Here is a 21,527-nt window from a genome sequence, read left to right on the forward strand (position 1 = left end):
TGTTGTTCTGAGCTTGTAAGGTGTGTGTCGGGAAGAAAAAAAATGAAAGGAACACACTGAAACTTGGAGAGCTTGCGGGTTTTTTTATTATTACTACTATGTGGAGTGGGTAGAACACAAATATATAGGACCCTGTAAGTTTCAGAGGAACATAAGCTGCTGCTCTTTGGGTTCCACCGTCGCGTGAAAAGCTAAGTCATCAGATTGTGTTAACTGAAGCTTCCAGGAGACGTGAAGTAACAGCAACAAAGACATGACTACGTTAGTCCTTAGAAGGAGCTGCGAATTTGGGCTCCTCCGAATCTATTATTGACAGGTCTCCGATAAGCCTCTTACATCAAATAGTGAAATCTTCAGCAGCTTTGTCAAGATACCACTTGATTTGTAGCAGCATTTTCAATTGTCCAGAGCCACCACACATTTGCAATACTATAACCTGCTGTTTTATAGAACAAATCACCCGAACCCAGAAAGGGTTCATCTTTCTCCCCTCTACTATATGATATTTTCCCAAATAATTACACCTGTCCAGTGCTCAGGAGTTTCCATACTGATAAATTTTAAGGCCAGAAGGGACTATTTGGATTATCTGAATCAGCTTCCCGTGTAACACAAGCCATAGAATTTCACAAGCCCATAGATTTGGGGCTGAGTTCAGGTCTGACCTATTGCATTATAAAGGACCAGATTTTGATACCTTTACTTATGTAGTAGCAATTTATCATACGTGTTGTCTCATTGAATTGATTAGCACAACTTGGGAAGGAAGGTGGTCCTCAGCATGAGGAAAGGGATCCACATGTGACTTCCATATGTCCTTATGGCTTTAAAGTCTTTAATGTCTTAGGACCCCAGTGGGGCTAAAAATGGGAGTTGGTAGCAATGGGAAGCAGAGTTCCCCATATTCCATTGTGGTGCTATCCCTGGAGCAGCCTGAGATAATCACGTTTAGATCGATGGCATTTTTAGGTAAAGAGAGACTATTTGAGTTCAGTTTTATAAGTTGTCATGGCTTCTTCTAAGCCTTGTTTAGTTGAATTCATGGTCACTAACGCACCTGCCTTTCCAGGTGGAGGGAGACAAAAGACCATTTCCACATCATGTTTTGTGCACTGTAAAATATCGGGGAAACAGTTTCTTCAGTAAAACATGATTTATACAGTACTAAGTAATCCCATCCCTAATCAGCTAAGCCCTTGAAGTCAATGGGACTTAAACCTGTGCTTAAAAGCAAGTGCCTGCTTAAGTGCTATGTTAAATTGGGGCCTTAGTACCAAAAAGGGGGCGAGGGCAGGTTGTCCACTAGCCTAGGACTTGGGAGACCTGGCTTCAAGTCTGTGCATGACCACAGCCTTCCCGTGTGACCTTGGGCAAGTCACTTAGCCTCTCTGGGCTGCTGTTTTCCATGTGCACAATGGGGCCCATAGCTCTGCCCTGACTCACAGGGGTTTTGTGAGTGAAAAATTCATTAAAGGTTGTGTGGTGCTCAAACACTACAATAATGGGGCCATACTGGGACATCAGAGAGACTAAAAACAAACCAGTCAGTAAAGGGTTAAGAGAAGTTTCAGTGGGTTATAAATTCCTTCATCCTGTTAGCAGGTAAGTCCCTAAACAAGGGAATTCCTTAAGGTATCCTGCATTTACTGGCTGGTCAACTGAACAGCTACATATTGCTTTCCCATCCACCCATCTCTGGAGGGCCTGCTTATATTTTCAGAGCACACACACAGCAAGAAATGCTCTGTGCGGAAGGCATAGTCCATGTCAGAAGTAGCAGACTTTCTCGGCACTGCCCCAGCATTCTCTTCTCCCGCGGGTCCATTTGTTTCTACTGCCTCCACCTTGGGGAACAGCAAGGAATAGGAGGCAGTTGATGGGGATCTCCTCCCCTCCTTCACCTGTCATATTTAGTCATTTGCCACCCTTCCTCTGTACTGCGGTCTTAAGAGATGCCATCAAATAATTTGGGTGAAACTGTCAAATTGTAGCCAGGAACAGCTGGGCGGGGGCGAGGGGGTGATTTAGCATTGGATTTAGCATGCATAGCCTTTCTGATGGGTACCGGGAGATTTGAAGCACTGAGAAGGTCAATACCTGGAACGCGCCCAGTCTGGAAAGGACACGTAAGTGTACGCTAATTACGAAGGAGCTGAATGGAAAACGCCAGCAGGGAAGTGGAGGAGGGATGGGGAGAGGAGGAAAATAGGACACACGTCTCTCTTCGCAGAGCAATATTTCAGATCTCGCTTATCTTAGATTTTGCTTTGTTTTTAACAAGCAGTAGGGGAAACGATATTAAATTTATAACAAATGGTGCTAAAGGCACCAGCTGTTTTGCTCATTCTCCCTCTGTCGGATTTTACTTTCTCTTATTTCTGTGGCACTGAAACAAATCACTAGCCTCCTTGGAACTTTGTGGTTGTCGCTCACGCATTGCATCCCCACAGTCATTTTTAACTCCGCAGCAGGAGTGAAACTGGCCTCTGCCACTTGAGCTAAAGGAGAATCTCTGGGTAGTGTAGGGTGTGTGACACACAGATGAGCAGTTCTGAGCCAATTCAGCAGAGGGCAGCAGTGCACAACTACACAGGCCAGCTCACTGTGATGTTAACATGGTCTTTGGGGAGAGAAGACATGAACTGTGGTTGGCCAGAGGCTGTGCAGAGGTACCCAAGATTGGGAGTTCATGGTTGTTTGAGACAAACATGAAGAGTGTGGATGCTTGTCCGATGGTCTCATGAGAACTGGCTTTATTGTGAGATTTTCAATCCTTGTTTAGCTTGTGGTGAGGCAGAAACAGTGGCAAGGGCCCTTTTTGCTCTATTTCTGAGCTTGTAGCCTAGGCCCATCAGGAAGATGCTGACTGAGTAGTATGAATGAGGAAAATAACTTGAGTGGGGCGGGAGCATTACCCGAATGTTTCTAAAATTTATGATCTGGGTTCGGATCTAGAAATAAGCAAATGTCTGTGGATCACTTCTCAGTTCTCTCTGTGGTGTCCAGCGGGGCATGAAAATGTCCCAGCTCCAATGAGGACAGCCCTGGGATTGTGTCAGTTTTATTGTCCAATGAGGGCCTATTGGACATACCAAAGGTGAGCTTTACTTAGCATGTCTGATCCGTTAGCCAGCAATAAAATGATCATTTAAAAATTGTGTGTCTCTTGCAAACCCACTAATCACTAACTACCAGATGGTGTCATTATATAGTGCTGGGAAAACATCACTTGAGTTTTTACAGCCAGCTCTAGCGTTAAGAAAACATAGTTTTATAAATGTCAATTGACTATTAAATAATCCTGCATTAGAAATTTGTGAGTTAAAATAACCTTGTCCTCATGCTACATGGTAAAAGGAATAATTCCATCCCTGCATTTATGCGTAGTGTGGCTGTATTTCCATCACAGGACAGGTGCTTTCATAAACCTGAAGTGCTGGGTTCAAGCCACTGGAGCCCTAATGTGAAATGTTTAGCCTGAATTGTCCTTAGTTTCTGTAAAGGTAGTTCTGGGTTTTGGGAGATATTTTTAACTCTACCTGCATTTATTGCAATGTTTCCTTAACAGCACCTGGCATGTACTGAAAGGGATGGTCTAGGTCAGGGGTGGCCAGCCAGAATTTACCAGTGTACATTGCCGAAGAGTCACAGTAATACATCAGCAACCCCCCATCAGCTCCCCGCAGCTCCTAGCACCTCCACCTTCCCCTCATGCCTCCCACCTGCTGTGATCAGCTGTTTTGCATGTGCAGGAGGCTCTGGGAGGTAGGGAGGAGGAGGGGAGGGCACAGCACATTCGGGGGAAGGGGCAGGGGCATTGGGGAAAGGGGTGGAATGGGGGCAGGGCCTGGGCAGAGCAGGGGGTTGAGCAGTGAGCACCCCCTGGCACGTTGGAAAGCTGGCGTCTGTAGCTCCAGCCCTGGAGTCAGTGCCTATGCAAGGAACCGCATATTAACCTCTGAAGAGCCACATGTGGCTTCAGAGCCACAGGTTGGCCACTCCTGGTCTAGGTATGCTTAATCCTGCTTCAGCATGGGGGGTGGAATCGATGTATCCTGACTGGTAATTCTCTTGCTCTGCCATAGTCATCACAAAGCAAACTTTGCCTCCCAGTCTCTAGTTTATATGATATACAGTACAGATGGCATAGCCAATACTCTTGCATTATTGTGATCAGATGTTTATGATGGTACCTGGCATATTTGGAGTAACCTTGGAGGAAGATTTATTTTATATTTTCCTTTTGGCCATACACATTTTTTCACAGACTTGACATTTTCCTCCTCCTGCTCCCTCCCTCCCCTGACTAGTAAGGGTTTTTTGTGGCAGGGTGACCAGATAACAAGTGTAAAAAATCGGGATGGGGCTTGGGGAGTAATATGTGCTTATATAAGAAAAAGCCCCCCAAATTGGGACTGTCCCTATAAAATCAGGACATCTGGTCACCCTAGTTCATGGTAAAGTGTGACAGGATTACAAACATTGATATTACTGAGTCTGATGTGAGCATGCTGGGAAACGGTGGACATCTGCGTTTATTGGTGGGAGGTGTGCCAGCATTAATCATCCACCAAATAGCCAAACCTAGAAAGAGAGAGACGCTTTCTAGGAACGCTTGGGATGTGGTAGAAGCCCTAAGGCAGATCCTCCAGAAGGTGTAAATTGGCATTGCTCCATCAATGCAGCTATGCCAGTTTATACCGCAGAGGAGCTGCCCCCTGTAGACTGTCAGGGCATGTGACTGCTGTAATGATGAAGCAGCACTTGAGGGAGAGCAAGGAGAGAGAACCCACGAGAACTTGATGCTTCTCTGAAAAGGAAACAACTTCACTTTTTGTGTCTGAGCAAACCATCCAGGGGCTGCTATGGAGAGACTGCTTAGAAATAAACATTAAGTTGTCAGTTTCAGTTAAGATTATGTCTTTGCTACAATTCCCATTTTGCAAATGTGATCCAGGCTTTTGTAACCAATTTGGCCCAGGGCAGAATCTTGGCAGAAATAGTTTCATCTGGGAAGCTGGCAAAAAACACACCAAAAACAAAACAAAACAAAAAAAGCTCCCTCCCTCCCTCCACCCAAAACAAACCAAAAATCAGCCACCAACTCGCAACAACTCAACAACACTGATTGGATAATACACCAGAGTTGTTTGCAATTTATGTAAGGGCCAAAACCAAAGATGTCTGCTGGTTTCTAGTGCATTTTTATCCTCTCAGATGAATAACAACTTCAATTTATAAAAGTAACACAAGAACCTAAGAATAAAAGGAATTTGTTATGTGAGTTAGTCGCTAACAGTTCAAGCTCTCAGTAGCAGCTGATGCACTGGAAAAGTACTTAAAGGTTTTTGATGCATGAATAAGCAGTTTTATGATGATCTTCTTAAATGCATTATGCCAAGTCTCTGGGATAACTATTGTGTGTTTTAAGTTCCATTTAGAACTTTTTCCCACAAAGTCTCATGTACCCCACGGTGTTTTCGGAAGTATTATAGGTTTCTTGTTTTAAAGCTGTTTTATCAAAGAAAGCAGAATGGCCACAAGAAACAAGTGTGGTTGCTTGGGGAAATATGTTTAAATAAGTCTCCGTGGTACAAACCATATGTAATTCCTAAAAGGAACACAAGGGTGGCAATTTGGTATCAGCCCTGTGGTCCATTTCCTCCGATATCCTGTCTCCAAAAATGGTTAGTGCCAGCTACTTTAGAGGAAGATGCAAGAAAAGTTGAAGTAGGCAATTTTGGAATAACTTCCCCATAAGGAAAATTTCTTCCTAAATTCTCCCTTATGTCTTGAAGCATGAGAGTTTATATCCCTCCAATTAAATCCATACTAACATAACTCTAGATGGTCTCATCCATATAGATATCCAATCCTTGGTTTATAATTTGTCCAAATTCTTGGTTGAGGTATGTTGTGGCATTGAGTTCCACAGGCCGATAGTCTGCAATGTGGTGGGAAATAGTTCCTTTTATTGGATTTAAATTTGCTGCCTTCTGTTGAATGACCCAAGTTCTACCCTGGCTAAGAATTATGGCCCCAGAAATGCACTACCTTCTGATATCTGTTAAGAGTCTTCATGCTCCTGAGGCCAGGTTCTGCTCTGATTCACCCCTGGGGTAATCTAGAGTAACTCTGCTCACCCACAGAAGATCCTCTCTGTGTGGACACGCATGTGTCTGAAAACAGAGGGTCTGATGAGCCTGTTCGGGGGGAGATCCTGGGGAGGAAATCGCCAAAGGGTTCTCCTTGGGAGAGATTGGGCAGTGCAGGCCCAATAGCCCCAGGGACTCTCCTGTGTGCACAGCTGCCACACAGGGAGAGGCAGCTCACTGCCCTAGAGGGAGCCTTTCTGCCCTGAGCCATGCGGGAGCAGTGGGAGGCTGATGTATGCCCCTTTCCCCGCCAATCCTTTTCCCTAGGTAGCTCTGTAGCCCACACAGTGCGGGGTCAGAGGTAAATATTGGCATGGAGGCAGCTTGTACATGAGAGACAGCGATTTGGCTGTGGAGAGTCCCAGGGTGATCTTTGGTGATATTTGTAGTAGGCAGCATCAAGAGCCAACACCCTTTAATTAATGCATTGATTAATGCATCTGCCTGAGGCAGATGGGAATCATCAGAGCTTGACAGAGCAAACCAAAGGCCATTCTGCTGGAGTGTCTACAGCAGCACAGTCCACACCTGCCATTGGGTGGCAAGATCTAGGCTTATTCCTTGTTTTGTCTGATTTAACTTTTCTTTATTCTGCACCACACTCTGTTAATTGCTCTGTTTCTGAGTTCAAGTGGTCCAAGCATGTCTCACTACTCTTGTTTGATGGACAACCTCATTGAGCTTGGCTCTGCATAGGCAAAGGGGGACACATATCAGCTGCCACCTGAGAGCATGGATTCTGAGCAGGAGACATGAGGCAATCTAGAAACACACAGGCCAGTTGGTCCCAGGAAGACCACGGCCAAAGCTGTGGCTTTGATATGTTTCTCATACGTGTCGTTGTGTGGTAGGTTTATGGCCAAGATTTCCAAAAATGGAGTCTAAAGAGAGTCTCCTAAATGCCCCTGTAAGCTCCTAAATAAGGGCTTGTCTACACAGTGCCTTTACACTAGAAGAGAGTAGATTTTTAGTGCACAGTAGCATGTTGTGCACTAGCTGGCGCATGTAGACCTTGCTGATGCACATTAAAAGTTGTCAAGTGCATATTAATGTAGTCCCATTTCAAACAGTTCTCCATTAGCACACTCTGGGGAACTTTATTCACACCAGGCGAGATCCACATGAGTCAGTGTGCAACGTGCTGGCGAGGACTAGAATTTAACTTCTCTAGTGCAGACTAACACACTGTGTAGACAAGCCCAATTTGTGGGCCGATTTTCACAAGTGGTGAACACCCTGTAGCTTTCAGTTGACTTCTGGGGAGTTCCTGGAAGCTCAACTCTTTTCATTTGTTTTAGGGGTGGAGTTTTCGTAAGTGTGCAGTGGTGCTCCAACTGTCCCCACTGGTAAAAATCTCTTCGAGTTCAATGGGAGCAGATCTAGGCTGCTATCGAGAACTTTTGAACATCCAACATGAAATAAGGTTTTAGAATTCTAATGGTAGGCTCCTGTTTTTGGAACTCTTGGCTTACTTTTCATTGGAACTGGGCAAACATTGCCCCCGCCAACCCCATCCCAGAACACGTGCTTAGATTTGTAAACAAATTCCCTTCTCGGTGTGCTTCTGGCAATTCTTTTCCTTGCAGAAGTTCTGGCCTGATAGCTTTGTTACACTCATTTTGCATTGGTGTAAATGACTACACAAGAAGCAAGATGATGGAGAATCAGTCCTTAGAAGCAGAATATGTAAATACTCCCAGAGGTGATTTTAGGTTGAAATCAGAGCCTCGGTCATAACCACAAGCCATGGCTCTTCTTGCAGTGTTTCCGGTTTGACTACAACTAGGAAGTAGCCAGAATATCATGAGATACATTTCCCGTGTGAGATTTCTAGACCAAGGTTCAGATAGATTTTGATTAGCTTTTCTGAACTTACTGAAGCCTTTGGAAGTTTGCCCGTCACTAAGTTAGACAACAGTTCTTCTATTTAACAGACCGAGTCGGACCCATGCTGTGTAGTAAGCAGTCTCTTATCAGGGCCAAACAGACAAGATGTTCCTAAACTCATTTAGATGCGATCCATTTGTGTCACTCAGTAACGGCCATGAAAGATAAGGAGATCCTTCTTTATGAATTTTGCTTGCTGGAAATTAACGAACTCTCTAAAATGACAATTCATCAGAAGCAATGTGTGGCAGAATTCATTCTCTGCAAGAGAAGAAATTGAAACTCCCATCCTTTCGTTCCCTTGGTATTCCCCAGAGCCTCCTTTACAGAATGAGCTTAGTTTAATCCTGCCATCGTTAAATGTAGCCTGCATGAAACTACATGGAAACTTAAGATGAGGAAGGAGTATCCTATTAGCTACACTGCAGGTTCCTTTAAGTAATGTAGGTTAGATGAGTTTCCTTCAATTATTCCCCTTAGCAGGTTGTTACTTAGGACAAGGTAGGGAAGCCAGTGGCTTTTGCTATTGTGCCTGCATGATTGTACAGCAGTAATTGGATTAGCAGATGGTGGATCATCAGAGCTATTTAATTATACCATAGAAGCTGTAGTATGGGTAGGAGATAATGAGCCATGGGTTTATAGGCACTAGGCAGACATGTGCCCTGGATGGCTTGGGTTATGTTCAGAGGTGAAGCTGAATGCGTGTAACTGCGTTTAAGGGAATCTGTAGCATGGAACCAAAGACCTGCTTCTGACAAGGTTCATGACCTAGGCTTGTAGGCAGTTTGGATAAGCTGTAATCATGGCACTGAGCTCCCCAACTCATAGCCCATACACCAGGGGCCTACTGAGGTGGGAAGGATGGCTTAGTGGATAGGGTACTAGCCTAGGACTCCACTCAACCTGGGTTCAACTCTTAGCTTAACTGTAGACTCCTTGTATGACCTTGGGCAAGGTAAAACTTCCCTAAATTTAACGGACCTTTCATCTATGCTGTGCTTCCATTCCCCATATGACTGAGCTAATACTTCACATGGGTGTTGTGTTGATAAAATTGGTTAATGGTTGTGAGATCCTACATAAAGGAGGGCCATATAAGCTCCTAGATAGACTGGACAGTCTACACTGTAATTAAAAACCCACATCTGGCCATGCCAGCTGGGTTTGGGCCAAGGGGCTGTTTAACTGCAGTATAGATATTCATGTTCAGGCTAGAGCCTGGACTCTAGTCCCTTGGGAGGTTCCCAGAGCTCGAGCTGTAGCCCGAGCCCAAATATCTACTCCACAGTTAAACAACCCTCAGTCAGCTAGCACGGGCCAGTGGTGGGTGTCTAACTGCAATGTAGACATAGCCCCAGTCTGCTTCTCTCTCCGTCCAGGCTGCTCTTCAGCCCCACAAATCCATTGTGAGTCATCTATTACTCTCCTTGCACCTACCCAGGCTGTAGTGCGATGTCCTCCCTCTTGGCATGAGGCGCACAGGATGAAGCTCACTTGAAGGCCTAGTAACACTTCTCCTGAACTAGTCCGCAGGTGAGGTTACTACTGAACGCTGACAAGTGATTTCCCTCTGCTCTCTGTCCAAGCAGCTGCTTGCCTCCAAAGAATGCTGGCCTCTGCCAGCCATGAAGAACTGGGGAGTGTGTCTTTGATCTCAGATCCTCAGGCGTGCTGGGCTGCCTACTGCTGGACTTCCCAGCTAGCCTCCCTCACAGCCTGAATCAATATCTTTTTCGCCGCTCGCTTGCACAGCAACTACGTACACAGGTGCATTGATGCCTTGCGTCTCTCCACCAGCAAACTCCTTGCTCCCATCATTGTCCATCTCAGGAAGAGATGGCTCACGTGAGGTTGTGCATATTTCCATCCCATGTCCATCACTGATATTTGGGGGTTTGTCTCCTGCCTTGACTGATCAACCTTCTTGCTGTAGGATGTGTGATGCTCTGCAACTCCCTCTAGTAATATTTACTTTTACCCATCACTGATGCACTGATTAGCCGTTCCTAGGAAGAGACCCTGTCTGTGCGGCTCCCACTTCAGTGCCAGAATCCTTTTTGTTTGTTTACTACTCCTTTGCCTTTCCTCTTAAGGCTGTCAGGACAAATGAGTGTCTCACTCTTAATTTGGCATAAACTGGTAACTGAGTGTGATTTGGGGCAAGGAGACACACTGATGCATTTACACTTTCTGGCCCATCTTGCAGCAAAGTAGTTTATTCTCTCTCTTTCTCTTGGTTGCTGGTTAAAGGTCTAAACAATGAAATAATCTATTGTTCTCTTCAGGTTAGTGGCTGAAGCTCAAAGAAACAGTCACCAGAAGAGATGAGTCACAAATCTGGCTTCACATTGCCTCGCTCTGAAATGCATAAATTGAAGTGTGAATTAATTTCCAGCTAGTTAGACATTGTCCCAGGGAATGTGGCAAGCCATCGTTCCTTAATTAATACAATGTACAACGCTTTATCGGCTCATCTTGCAACATATCCTATACATTCCATCTGTGCCAAGTGGCATGCTGGCATCCCCTCTTTGGACAATTTAAGCTTTATTTTTATTCCTATACCACGGTACTAATTTATTAAATGACGTTCCCACTCTAAAGCGTTTCAGAGACACCCTGCTCTGTCTTGGAGTCTGTTAGTAGCTGGATCACTGAGCCTTAGCGCATAAGCCATGTCCTATTTGCAATCAGAAAATGTTCCTACAAATGAAGGGAATTAAACACACAGGCAAGGGAGCATCTTTAGATGACTGTAGTCTAAAGTGCAGTGGATCCAATTTGGAATACTTCGTGCCAAGCTACTAACCGTGTTGTATTTAATGAGCTTTCCAAATATTCCTTTGCATGGAGAGAAACTAGAGGCTGAGTTGAATCCCTGAATGTAGAGTGAGGATGGATGAAATTATAGTTATGCAGTTTGCAGCAAATGTTGTGTGCTCTGTTCTAAACTGTTCTGAAACAAGGATTGCTTCTGGTTCCTGAATAGCCAGGCTAGTAATGCTACAGCAATTCCATTTCTACGGGGCTTTTCAAATGAGGATTCCCAAGAGCTTTACAGACATTAACTAACTGGGCCTCATAACAGTACATTAAGCATTATGCTCGTTTTAGTGATGGACCAGCTGAGCCACAGAGAGGTGGCCTACAGCTACAGTCCCTCAATAAATCCATGCTGTGGCTGGTAATAGATCCAAAAAATCTGGGCTTGAGCTCTGCTGTTGACTGCAAGGTAAAGTTGGTTGAAAAATGATATTTTCTCAAAAAAAATCAAATATTTTTGTTTTCTTAGAAATTTTCCATGGAAATGTCCAGGTTTTTTTGTTCAATTTTGAAATGGTTGAGTTTGTTTGTCTGTTTCATTTTGGTTTCCAGCAATTCAAACCCCCCCCCCCAGTTTATGTTGTTTGGGGTTTTTTCCCCAAAGGGAGAGAAAAGGGAGGAGAGGAGGAGGAGGAGAAATGAAGAATGAAAAGCATTCATTTTCATTTTTCAAAACTTGAACTGAAACTAACATTTTTATATATTGAAAATTTAGAAGGAAACAAACATTTCCTGGAAAAATTCCCCTTTCCTTCCTCCAGCCTGAGCCTGAATGTCTCCACCAAATGTAAACATCTACAGACCTGGTCCTTTAAAATACTTCCTGTGTTGGAGGAAGGGATTTTTCCCCTTCCTTTTTTACAAGAACTCAGTGATATTCATCGGAATTCACCCATCAGATTAAGAAATATAAATGCAAAGTAGAGCAGGAGGAATTTGAAAGGGTGAAGACTGTAATCTATCCTGATGACTGCAGCTGGGAAATAAGCAACAGGAGCAGATACATCATTATGAATATTTTCATGAAGTTTCTTAGTCCACTGATAATTAAGAATTAGGAAACTGAGGAAAACCACATCAGCAGATTTGTTTGGTAAGAACATTTCTCACAGATTTCTTCGAATTGTCTCCAGTCCTTTAAATTGCTGTTTAGTTTCTGTGAAGTACAGTGCCTTTTTCATTAATGCTATGGGGAGAGAAAACCCCAGATTCCTCAGAAGCTTTAAACAAGCAAGCTTGTGTTGGCTCTGTTCAGAAGTGAAAAAAATGAGCTGAGTGTAGGCACCTGACAACTTCCTGCCTTATCTTGCAGTTTTACCATCCTAGTGATAACTCCTGCAGACGTCCAGAATTGTAGAGTCTTAGAAATTAGAGCTTGAAGAAAACTATAAATCCATTCCCTGGAGACGAATGCAAGATAGTTCTTTACAGCATGTTCCTCTAAGCTTTTTTTCAAGCTTGATTTGAAATGCACCAAGTAATGGGGCTTCTGCTTTATCCTTTGGGAGATCATACCACAGTCTCACACTGTTAAGAGAGTGTCTCCTGTTATTCAGCCCCAGAGGGTAATGTCCTATTTTCTATAGCCTAGATCCTGTTATGGATCTGACTGAAGTTAATACTAGTAAAACATACAGAGGGTCCACTTTGCCTTTACCTTGCCGTGTATGAAGTTACTTGCGCTTATGCGAAACATGCTACTCGATCAAAATGGTGGCGCCGTACATCCACTGTGAAGATGTGTAAATGGCGACACAAGGTGGTGTGGAGAAAGAGGCCCAGTTTGTGTTAGGGTTGGGTATATAGTTCACTAGCTGGCCTGCAGTAAGATCTGTATCGTCCAACATAGCAGGAAATGTTTGGATTAGTGTGCTGAGCTGCTTCATCCATGTCTGACTGTGTCCGTGGGTCTGGTCTGTATCTTGGTCGGATTAGACACACACGCTGTCTGCCTTATACCACCTGTAAATACCTGAGTGTTTACTCACTTCTGGGGCAGGATATTGTTAAAATTTCAGCAAACTAATTGCCAACATCCATTAATTTGATTGGGATTGTCTAAAAAAAGGGATGTGTTTCTCCCCTCCCCGCTACACATTATTGCACTATAAATGTGCGTTGTTCTTTTTCTTTCTAGTCCTAATCTACTCCAAAACATCCCTCTGAGTAGTCCACATCTATTCGTCCTGTCCCTTTCCATTATCGGTGATTAGTTCCTCCACTCTGACATCTCAGCCTACAATGGATGGGTTTCTAAGGCTGCATCTTGTTTAAGTCTCATTCCCATTTTCACATTTCTTTCTTTTTAGACTAGTGCTGTGCCAAGGAACCCTGATGGTTCAGATACCAGGCAGGTAACTTGGCAAAACTCTCACCTGACACCTGATTCCTAAGCAGGTGGGTCACTGAGGTTTGCTGGCCAGGCCTCAGTTCCAAACGTTCATGGCCTGATTTATGGAACTGATGCAAACGGAGGTGAAGTTTGTTTTTGACTTCTGAGGAGTTTCTGCTGACTTAAGGACAGAGCGGACTCCCAGAGACTGCAGCCGGAGTGGAGAAATTTGTGCTGCTCTGTGTTAGATCTTTCCTTGTGGATTCAAAAGCAGAAAGGGCATCATTCCCATCACTCTTCCTCCTCCTTCCATTTGTCTGCTTGACCTACCTTTTAGCTGCCTCTGTACCTTCCTACCTGAGAAAACATTCTCTGCTGTGACCCTTTTCAGTTAGCTAGCAGGCAAAATAAAGACGATGGGAGGTTGACCTTAAAGAAATTCACTTTGAGCTTCTAAACCCAAAGTTTGGCCAGCCAGTGACAAATCCTTTAGCATCTCTGAGTGCTGTGGATCACCTGCGTACAAGGCCATCTCATGGCATTTTGTGACATGACACGTCTGCAGAATAATAACTTTGAAAAGTTTTGGGTTCAGAATGTGATCATATGCTCACCTGACTGGCTAGCCCACCCCCACCGACTACCTAACAGTGTTCTGTGTGCTGCAACTGTAGGAGACCAATGAGGAGCTGGATTTCCCATCTGCTTTCTTCTCCACTATTAGCAGATGCTCTCCTTTTCTGGAGTCCAGAAGGTATTAGCTATGCACGTGGTTGCTCAACGAAGTGTCTCCAAATCTTATTAGTATGGCCAGCGATATAGTAGCTGCACTGTAGCACTGGAAATTGACGAGTCTTGGGTTCTGTTCTTGACTCTGACTCCTTGTAAATAGGTCTCTTAGCCCTCCTGTGCCTCACGTCTGTAAAATAGGTATAATGATACATACCACATTAGTCACTTCCATGGCACTTCGCCTGACGGGCATGTGGCCTTTTAAATAGATATAGGCCAAGAAGGCAAGTTCTCCTCAGGCGCATTTGAGGATTTGGTCCTCTGTCTCTTCGTTCCGTGTGTCATCTGTGTGACTCGTTTCCCATTCTGGTCTGAACCATGTTGTACGTGCTCTGAGCATGGTTCCTTTGGAAGCTTCTTGGGAGCAGAAGTTTAGAGAAAAGTGTGAAACGAAGAGGTTTAATGGCTGTGGCCCACCCTCACTTCCTGTCCCTTCAGGTCAGGGTTGAAATGTTAGCAAATAACCTAGTAAATATGCGTCCAAGCACAGTGCTCTGCCCTCTAGATACAGATAGGGAGATGGCTTCGGGTACTATCAGTCCTTCAGCTGTCAAGAAGACTTAATTCGTTACCCAAAGGAAACTGCAGGGGAGTGAAGACTCTGGACAGCCAAGAGCTGTCAGGGTTGAAAAGAAAAAAAAAAGCAACCACCATGTCCCTTCTAATGGAATTTTAAGTCAGTTTGAGTTATTAATTGGCTAATAATCCTGAGCCAGCTGCAATACTAGCTGCAGGCTCCCAGTTCTGAAGCCTACATCTGCAGCGATCAGGAATGTGACCTTTACCATCACTTCTGGCTGCCGCCTCTTTCCCCAGCTTTTTCTGAGATGGGTTGTGATAAATGAGCAAAGCAGTGTAGGATGACTAGCCCTGGTGGAAGTGCCCCTCTGGGGTTATAGGGCATACGTGCATTGCTGGTTCTTTACCTGTGGCACCAATTCGCTGTATGCACAAGGCGTGGACTGGAGCTATGCCTGGAGCAGGATGTGGAAATGCTTGCCAGGGTGGGATACACTATAATTCTTCCAAGCCAGAATCATGCTTTTCAGTTTAATTCAATCCTCCTCCTCCTCTCTGTATGCATCTGAAAGGCAGAAGGCCATTGGCTCAAGAGCATTGGAAACCCTGCCTTGTGGGTCACGCCAGTTCCATGGGACTACACGGGTAGAAGGTAGTTCAGGGGATATGCAAGACTGTCTTGGCTCTAGTTCACCAGCCCAAGTATGATAGTTAGAAAAGAAATGGACGATAAGAGAAACAAACAGCTGCCTGCAGATGCTGTTGATGTGGCACTTCTTTCATTGCCAGACCCGTGACAGTAAATCCTCTCCTTCAGACAGACCAGGGCATGGGAGGGGAGTGGGGGAGCCATTTTATACATGCCAACAAAGGAAAATGTTGTGATGAACTGGCTAGGGGTGTTTGTGGGGGGGTTGTGTGGGTCGGGGGGTGGTGAGAGTGAGTCTACTGCTCCCTACTGGGTGGAATTAGAACTGCTTGGTGGTGTGTCATAGGTACTATGTTGCTTTCCGCTAGTGGCGATTCCCCTCTTGTCAGGAGCTTGTATTTTCGGAGCTGGAGAATGTGGGTTCTATCCCTGCTGTGTCCGTGGAGTTTTGTGTCCAAGCTACGCAGCATGGGTGACAACTGCTGAGCTCAAGAGTCCATGGGTTTGTGACAGATTTGTTACATTGTTGGCTTAAAGCTTTACCAAAAACTGAGTGGAGTCCATTCCATGGAAATACCAGTACTCGTGAACGGGCAGCACTGCAGAGCTGTAGCAGCTGCCTTGCCATTGAGAACATACACAGGGAAAACAGTGAAATGATATTGACTCTGTAAACTTTTGCTGCCATCAGCAGTTTTGAGGCAAGAGGAGGACTTGGGTTCAGGGTAGGCGGATAAGGATGATGCGTGCCTGGATTTCCTACGGGAACAGGGCTCTCCTATTCAGTTTTGTTACCCTCTCGCATACACTGGAGGGGAAGGTGGGGGGGGGGTCTCACAATTTCAGGGTTGCCTGACGTTGCTTCGGAGCATTTGAGATTGGAGCATGGTGTTAAAGGAATGATGCATAATTAGGAGCTGCTGTACCAACTTCTTTTTTTTGTTGTTATGAATAGAACCATCAGAGATGTCAAAGCTAATGAAGGAAACAACTAGATCCCATACAATAGCAAATCCAGGGGAGAATGGCATGTTTCAGAAGACTTGTTCTTCTCCGGCGCATTATAAATCCGCTCGGGGTGCTCCCCAGCTGTCGTGGGTATCATCAGTGTTAAGTTTTAGGAATGATCAGATTCTACTAATTCAGGTTTTATCCTTTTTAAATACATAAAACTCTAGCAAGCCTGCAGAAATCAGTCCTCTGTTTTCTGTATAGCGATCAATCATAGGTTAGCCGGCCCTTTAAAGGGGTGGGGCTCAGCTGCACCTGGGTCAGACTGAGGCCCACCTCCCCAGGTGAAGGGAATGAATCATGTGGTGGGAGTTAGAGACTCAGAACCAAACCTGTTGGGAGTGAGAGAGGGCAGCCTGAGTTCACTCAGGGAATGTCTCAGAGGAGTAGGGGGCCTCTGTGAATAGAGACTCTGTTCTTAGCTCCCAGGCAGAGAGCCTGAAGAATGCAGGAGCCAGCTAAGAAGGCTGGAGTTCAGAGAGGAGACCAGCTGGGAAGCAGGAAGGTGACAGCTCTCCAGACCCCCCAGGCAGATGGTCAGGGAGAATGACCCACAGGGTACAGGAAGCTGTTGGGTGAGAAGCTCTAATAAAAGATTGTTAGCCTGAAGGAAGATCTATTTTTAAGGGGAAACTGAGGCAGGGCTTTATGCCAGATAATGTAAGTGCTTCTACAATCACTAACACCTTGGGTAAAGGTGTGATGCACAGATATATTGGGAAGAGCATTATCTTTATTTCCTGGCCATAGTGACATGCCATAGGGGAGGGTTACGGAAGCTTGCTACCCTCTGTCATGTGATCAGGGGCTGCATTCACTGACTCCTGCTACAGGAGCTTTTGACCTCCTTGCCCCAGATAAAATTTGAGAGGTTATTGCAAGCTGATGTGAAATTACCTCTTGAATGATATATAGTTCTTGGGACCAGATCCTCAGCTACTGGAACTCAGCACAGCGCCACTGAAGTACATGGAGATGCAAAAGCCTTACACCAGCTGAGGATCTGGCCCTTTGTTGTCTAGAAGGCGTCCGAGTCTGATTGCTCATGACTTTGCCACCTAAACCATAAGCACATTCCAGGTCAAAAACTACAATACAAGAACATCAAGGTAGCTAAGTGGAGAAATCAGTGGTCAGGAAATGTCACTGCTAAGGTTGCAAGTGCCAGCTAGAGAGAAAGATGCAGAAAAGTTTTGAAAGTTCTTTGCTGAAGTCTTGACAGATTTCAACCACTCTATAAGTTTGTCTAAACTCCCACACATATTTGCAAAAAAAACCTCACATTTTTGAGTTAAAAATTTCAATATTTTCCCACCATCTCTAGTGTAACCTTAATTCTGCACTGATGTGTGTCACATTTTGATACAGTGCTTAATTATATGATCACACAGGGCTAAAATCTGATAGGTGCAGTTAGTACCTTCTCAAATAAGTCTGATTGAAATCAGTGGCGCTGCTTGAGAAAATAATTAACGTGAGGAGGGTGGTGCAAATATTCTTTCTCTCTCTCTGTATATGTAGTTTGCCTCAAGATCACATGTTCTGATGTTGACAGGCTGCATTTGTTTACAAACAATGACAATTTCATCTATTGCAGCTCCATATTAGGTCATATAACATAATTGCTTCTGCACGGCCAGCACTGATCAGCATCTAACCAATTCTGGGAATATGTGAGCTCATAGGTGCTGGAACTAGGAGTGCTGGGGGTGCTGCTACATCCCCTGGCTTGAAGTGGTTTCCATCATATGCAGGGTTTACAGCACTGGTGGGCAATCTGCAGCCCGCGGGCTGCACGCAGCCTGTCAGAGTAATCTGCTGGCAGGCTGCCTGACAATTTGTTTGCATTTGCACAGCCACCCGCAGCTCCCAGGGCCGCAGTTCGCTGTTCCTGGCCAATGGGAACTGCGGGAAGTGGCGGACATCTTGGGCCCTTCCCTGTGTGAAGTGAAGGCTTTGATATAATGGGTCAGAATGAAGGTCCATGCAGGTGGGTGCCCTGGCCTCCGGCGGTAGCCAGCATCCTCCTGTCTCAGAGGAAGGCAAGGAAACCCTAAGGCACATAACCAATTGTGAGTGCTTTGCATGCCAGAGGAAGGTCCTCTCTGACCTCTGTGGCGATCAGCTCATACTCCAAAGGATGAGAGATTATCACCCTTTTCTCAGACTCTGATAGAATGTCTACCTTGAAGCTGGCTGGTGTCATTTCCAGCTCAAGGAGGTTGAACGAGTGTGCTAAAACCAGACATGTAGCCATGGTGGTGCGAGCGGCAGGCAGGGCTAGCCACCTGAGTATGTGCCTAGAGTCTCAATGGGATCCTACTCGGGACATCTAGTTCCTCCCAACACTTGTGCCATCGCTGTTACACTTCTATTTTTAGTGGAGTAGCTCAGCTGCAGCTAGCGCGGGTGAGTCTCCTTAATCTGAGAACTATGCCTTCCAACTCCTGTGCAGACAGACCCAACATGGTTACTGCAGCTTGCTGCTATGTAGAGTCTTCATGTGTTCAATCTACTTGTTCTCCAAGGTGGCCTGTTATAATGGGGCGATGGCAGCTGCCTTGGCATTACCCGCCCTCTCCACATGGGGTCACAGCTTTTAATCTCACTGGTCACCTTCTCTTTCCTTCTCATCCCCAGGTCCGTAACGGGTTTGGATAAGGAGCCTGACCTTGTGCACATGGAAGCCCGGACAGCTGATGGACGTGAGTGGTTGAGCCCTCTGCTGATAATAAGTGTCATTATCAATTACGTTACATTAATAACAGGGGAAAATTCACCGGCATCATGCTGAATGGCTTCTTTGCGTCTGCAGAGTGGCACAAAGCAGTTGCGCTGTCGGTAAATCTGGCTCAGAATGGATAACAACATGTTACAAATTGCTAATAATCCTACTTGCCTTTGAGAACTGGATCCCCATATAAATTCACAAAGGAACCTCCCTCCCTCTGCCTACACACACACACACACACACACACACACACACACACACACACACACACACACACACACACACACACACACACACACACACACAGAGACAGAGTGGATCTTTCCTGTTTGTGCAGTACACGGTGGTGGGCACTTCCTTCCCAGACTCAGCAGGTAAAGTGCTGGCACTCTCACTTAAATAGGAAAACAATAATCACTTACCCCTGTCACTGAAATGCAGCCAGCTACTTCTGGAGTGGACTGGATTCATGGGTAATTGATTGCTAGCCAGGTGGATAGGATGTTTTGCAAACAAGTAAGGTTCCATTTCTATAGCATTTTTCTTTCATAAGGAACTCCCAAATGCTTTACAAATCATGTACAGGAATCACAGCACTGCAATGCAACTACCTCTGGGGTGGAACTTGGCAGCTGCTTAACAGCTCAGTGCAATGCTATGCAACAGTAGAATGCTGTGTCCCTTTGGCAGTGTGTGTGTATCTTTGTGGGATTAGAAATGCAGACTGTATAGAAAGAAATGTACTACCCCCTTTTAGGGACAGCCAGGAGTTCACAAGCGAAACAGCTTGAGTGTAATCAAAGAGGCTCCATGCGGTGCCCTAGGGCTGGCGTGTTTAAACTGGAGCAGGAAGCTGGACTGGGGACCAGACACTGTGTAGGCTGTAATGGGCTATCCCAGGCTCCAGAGACTAGCCTGACCATGCTTTGAGACTTTGTTTGTGGAGTTTAAGTCTGGGACCCCTGAATCAGAGTCCTGAGTGGGGGCTTCATGAACTCTTGTTGCGTTGCTCCGTTCTCGACACTTTGCTAAAGGGGACAGACTTTTAGTTTGGTTTTGGCTTCTGCTAGTCCAGATACTTCTACAGTCAACTTACTGACACCTCAATCAGGGAAATGAAGATGGACATACCAGCAGTGCCGCAGGCCACAAGGGGGCACGTGGGGACAGCACACACCTTTTACAGCAATTACCGCAGGGTGGTGGATGCGGAATCCAGCCCCTGAGGTCCACTCAGAGAGGGTTCCTCTGGAAGTGGTCGATTTGGGCAGGTTTTTTTGGGGGGGGGAGCAGGGGTTACATTTTGTTGGATGCAGACCCTGTTATGTTTGAATGTGCTACTCTACGGACCTCATGCTGTTTAAATCCACTGTGATTTCCTTAAAGCGCCACTTCTTCTGACACCTTCTGCTGGCGTCACTCTGCCCTTCAGCAGGGAGATCAGTACCATCCCCTTCTGAATAAATCTCCAGGCAATAAAAGCTCCACATCAACAATATAGTAAAATGGGGCAGCAGGCTGGCGAAGCAGAGAGGTTATCTCTTTTGTGCATTGTCTATTGCACAGACAGATAGAAGTGTGTGTGTTGGGGGGGAATCAAACTGCTGATGGAGCCTGGATTCAAACTCACTCTTAGCTTGCTCACCCAGCTATTTGGACACTGCGTGTTGGGGAGGTAGGTGCCCTCGTGTCTCTGTTGCATTGTGTTGTAGACTACGCTTTTGCTCCAGGTTTTGCATGCTCGCTTTATCTGTAATGTAGCAATTCAGCATTTTGAGCTTGGCAGTCGATGGTCCTGAAGACTCTCCAGAGAGACAAGCTTGAACAGCAGAGCCAGCAAAACGGGGCCGTGGCAAACAGCAGTCCCCAAGGACTGCAGGCGTTATCAGGAGATAATGAGTTATGATGGGCGTTCTTCTCGTGGGTCCCCATGGGGGATGGTGCGTAAGACTATCCAAAGCCGCGTTCTCCCCCAGCAGAGCCCATTACAAGGATGGATGTGTTGCTATAAGTGCGATTTTTAATGTTAGCTTGTGTGTTTAATAACCATTGGCTTCCCAGCAACGGCACTCCAGCGAAACCCTACAAATCCCCATCTAGACTACATGGCAGAGCCTCTGTTGGCGTGAGCTGGCTTAGCTCCACTTATCCTGGAATGGCTGGGTGAAATTCCCTATCCAGCCAGATGCAGAAGGCAGGTTAGGTAATCCCAGTGTTCCCTTCTGTGAAGACGGTGGAGCTACACCGATTTGCACTAGGTGCCGATCCAATGCTAGAGCTATAACAGAGTGAGTGAAAACAGAGTTGTGTCCTGTCCCAGCTGCAGCTTGGTTAAATGTGTAATGTAGACAGGAGTGGTTCTAGGGACGTGGCTAAGATCTTCTGTATTCTACCCATGGAAATGAGGCACGGGATGTCTGCTGAGGATGGTGTTGTGATGGAGATGAGAGATATAGGGTCTGTTTGTGTTTCTGACACTGATCTGCTGTGTGACCTGGGTCAAGACATCTTCCTGCTCTTTCCCCTCCCGCCTTTTGTCTCTCTTGTCTATGTAAAGCAGGGGCGGGAAACTTTTTGGCCTGAGGGCTGCATCGGGTTTCATAAATTGCATGAAGGGCCAGTTAG

The 21,527-nt window shown here is 45.6% G+C and overlaps 1 protein-coding gene across 1 annotated transcript in view; it reads left to right on the plus strand.

Annotated features, from left to right (window-relative positions):
• The window catches only part of SORCS3 (sortilin related VPS10 domain containing receptor 3), a 495,944-nt gene that overhangs the window by 346,065 nt on the left and 128,352 nt on the right, over positions 1–21,527 (plus strand). Inside the window, exon 6 of the mRNA XM_030570154.1 lies at positions 18,812–18,876. Coding sequence (XP_030426014.1) covers positions 18,812–18,876 — 65 coding nt within the window. The remainder of the gene's footprint in view (positions 1–18,811; positions 18,877–21,527) is intronic.

Source organism: Gopherus evgoodei, chromosome 7 (genome assembly GCF_007399415.2).
Source record: "Gopherus evgoodei ecotype Sinaloan lineage chromosome 7, rGopEvg1_v1.p, whole genome shotgun sequence".
Classification (NCBI taxonomy): Eukaryota; Metazoa; Chordata; order Testudines; family Testudinidae; genus Gopherus; species Gopherus evgoodei.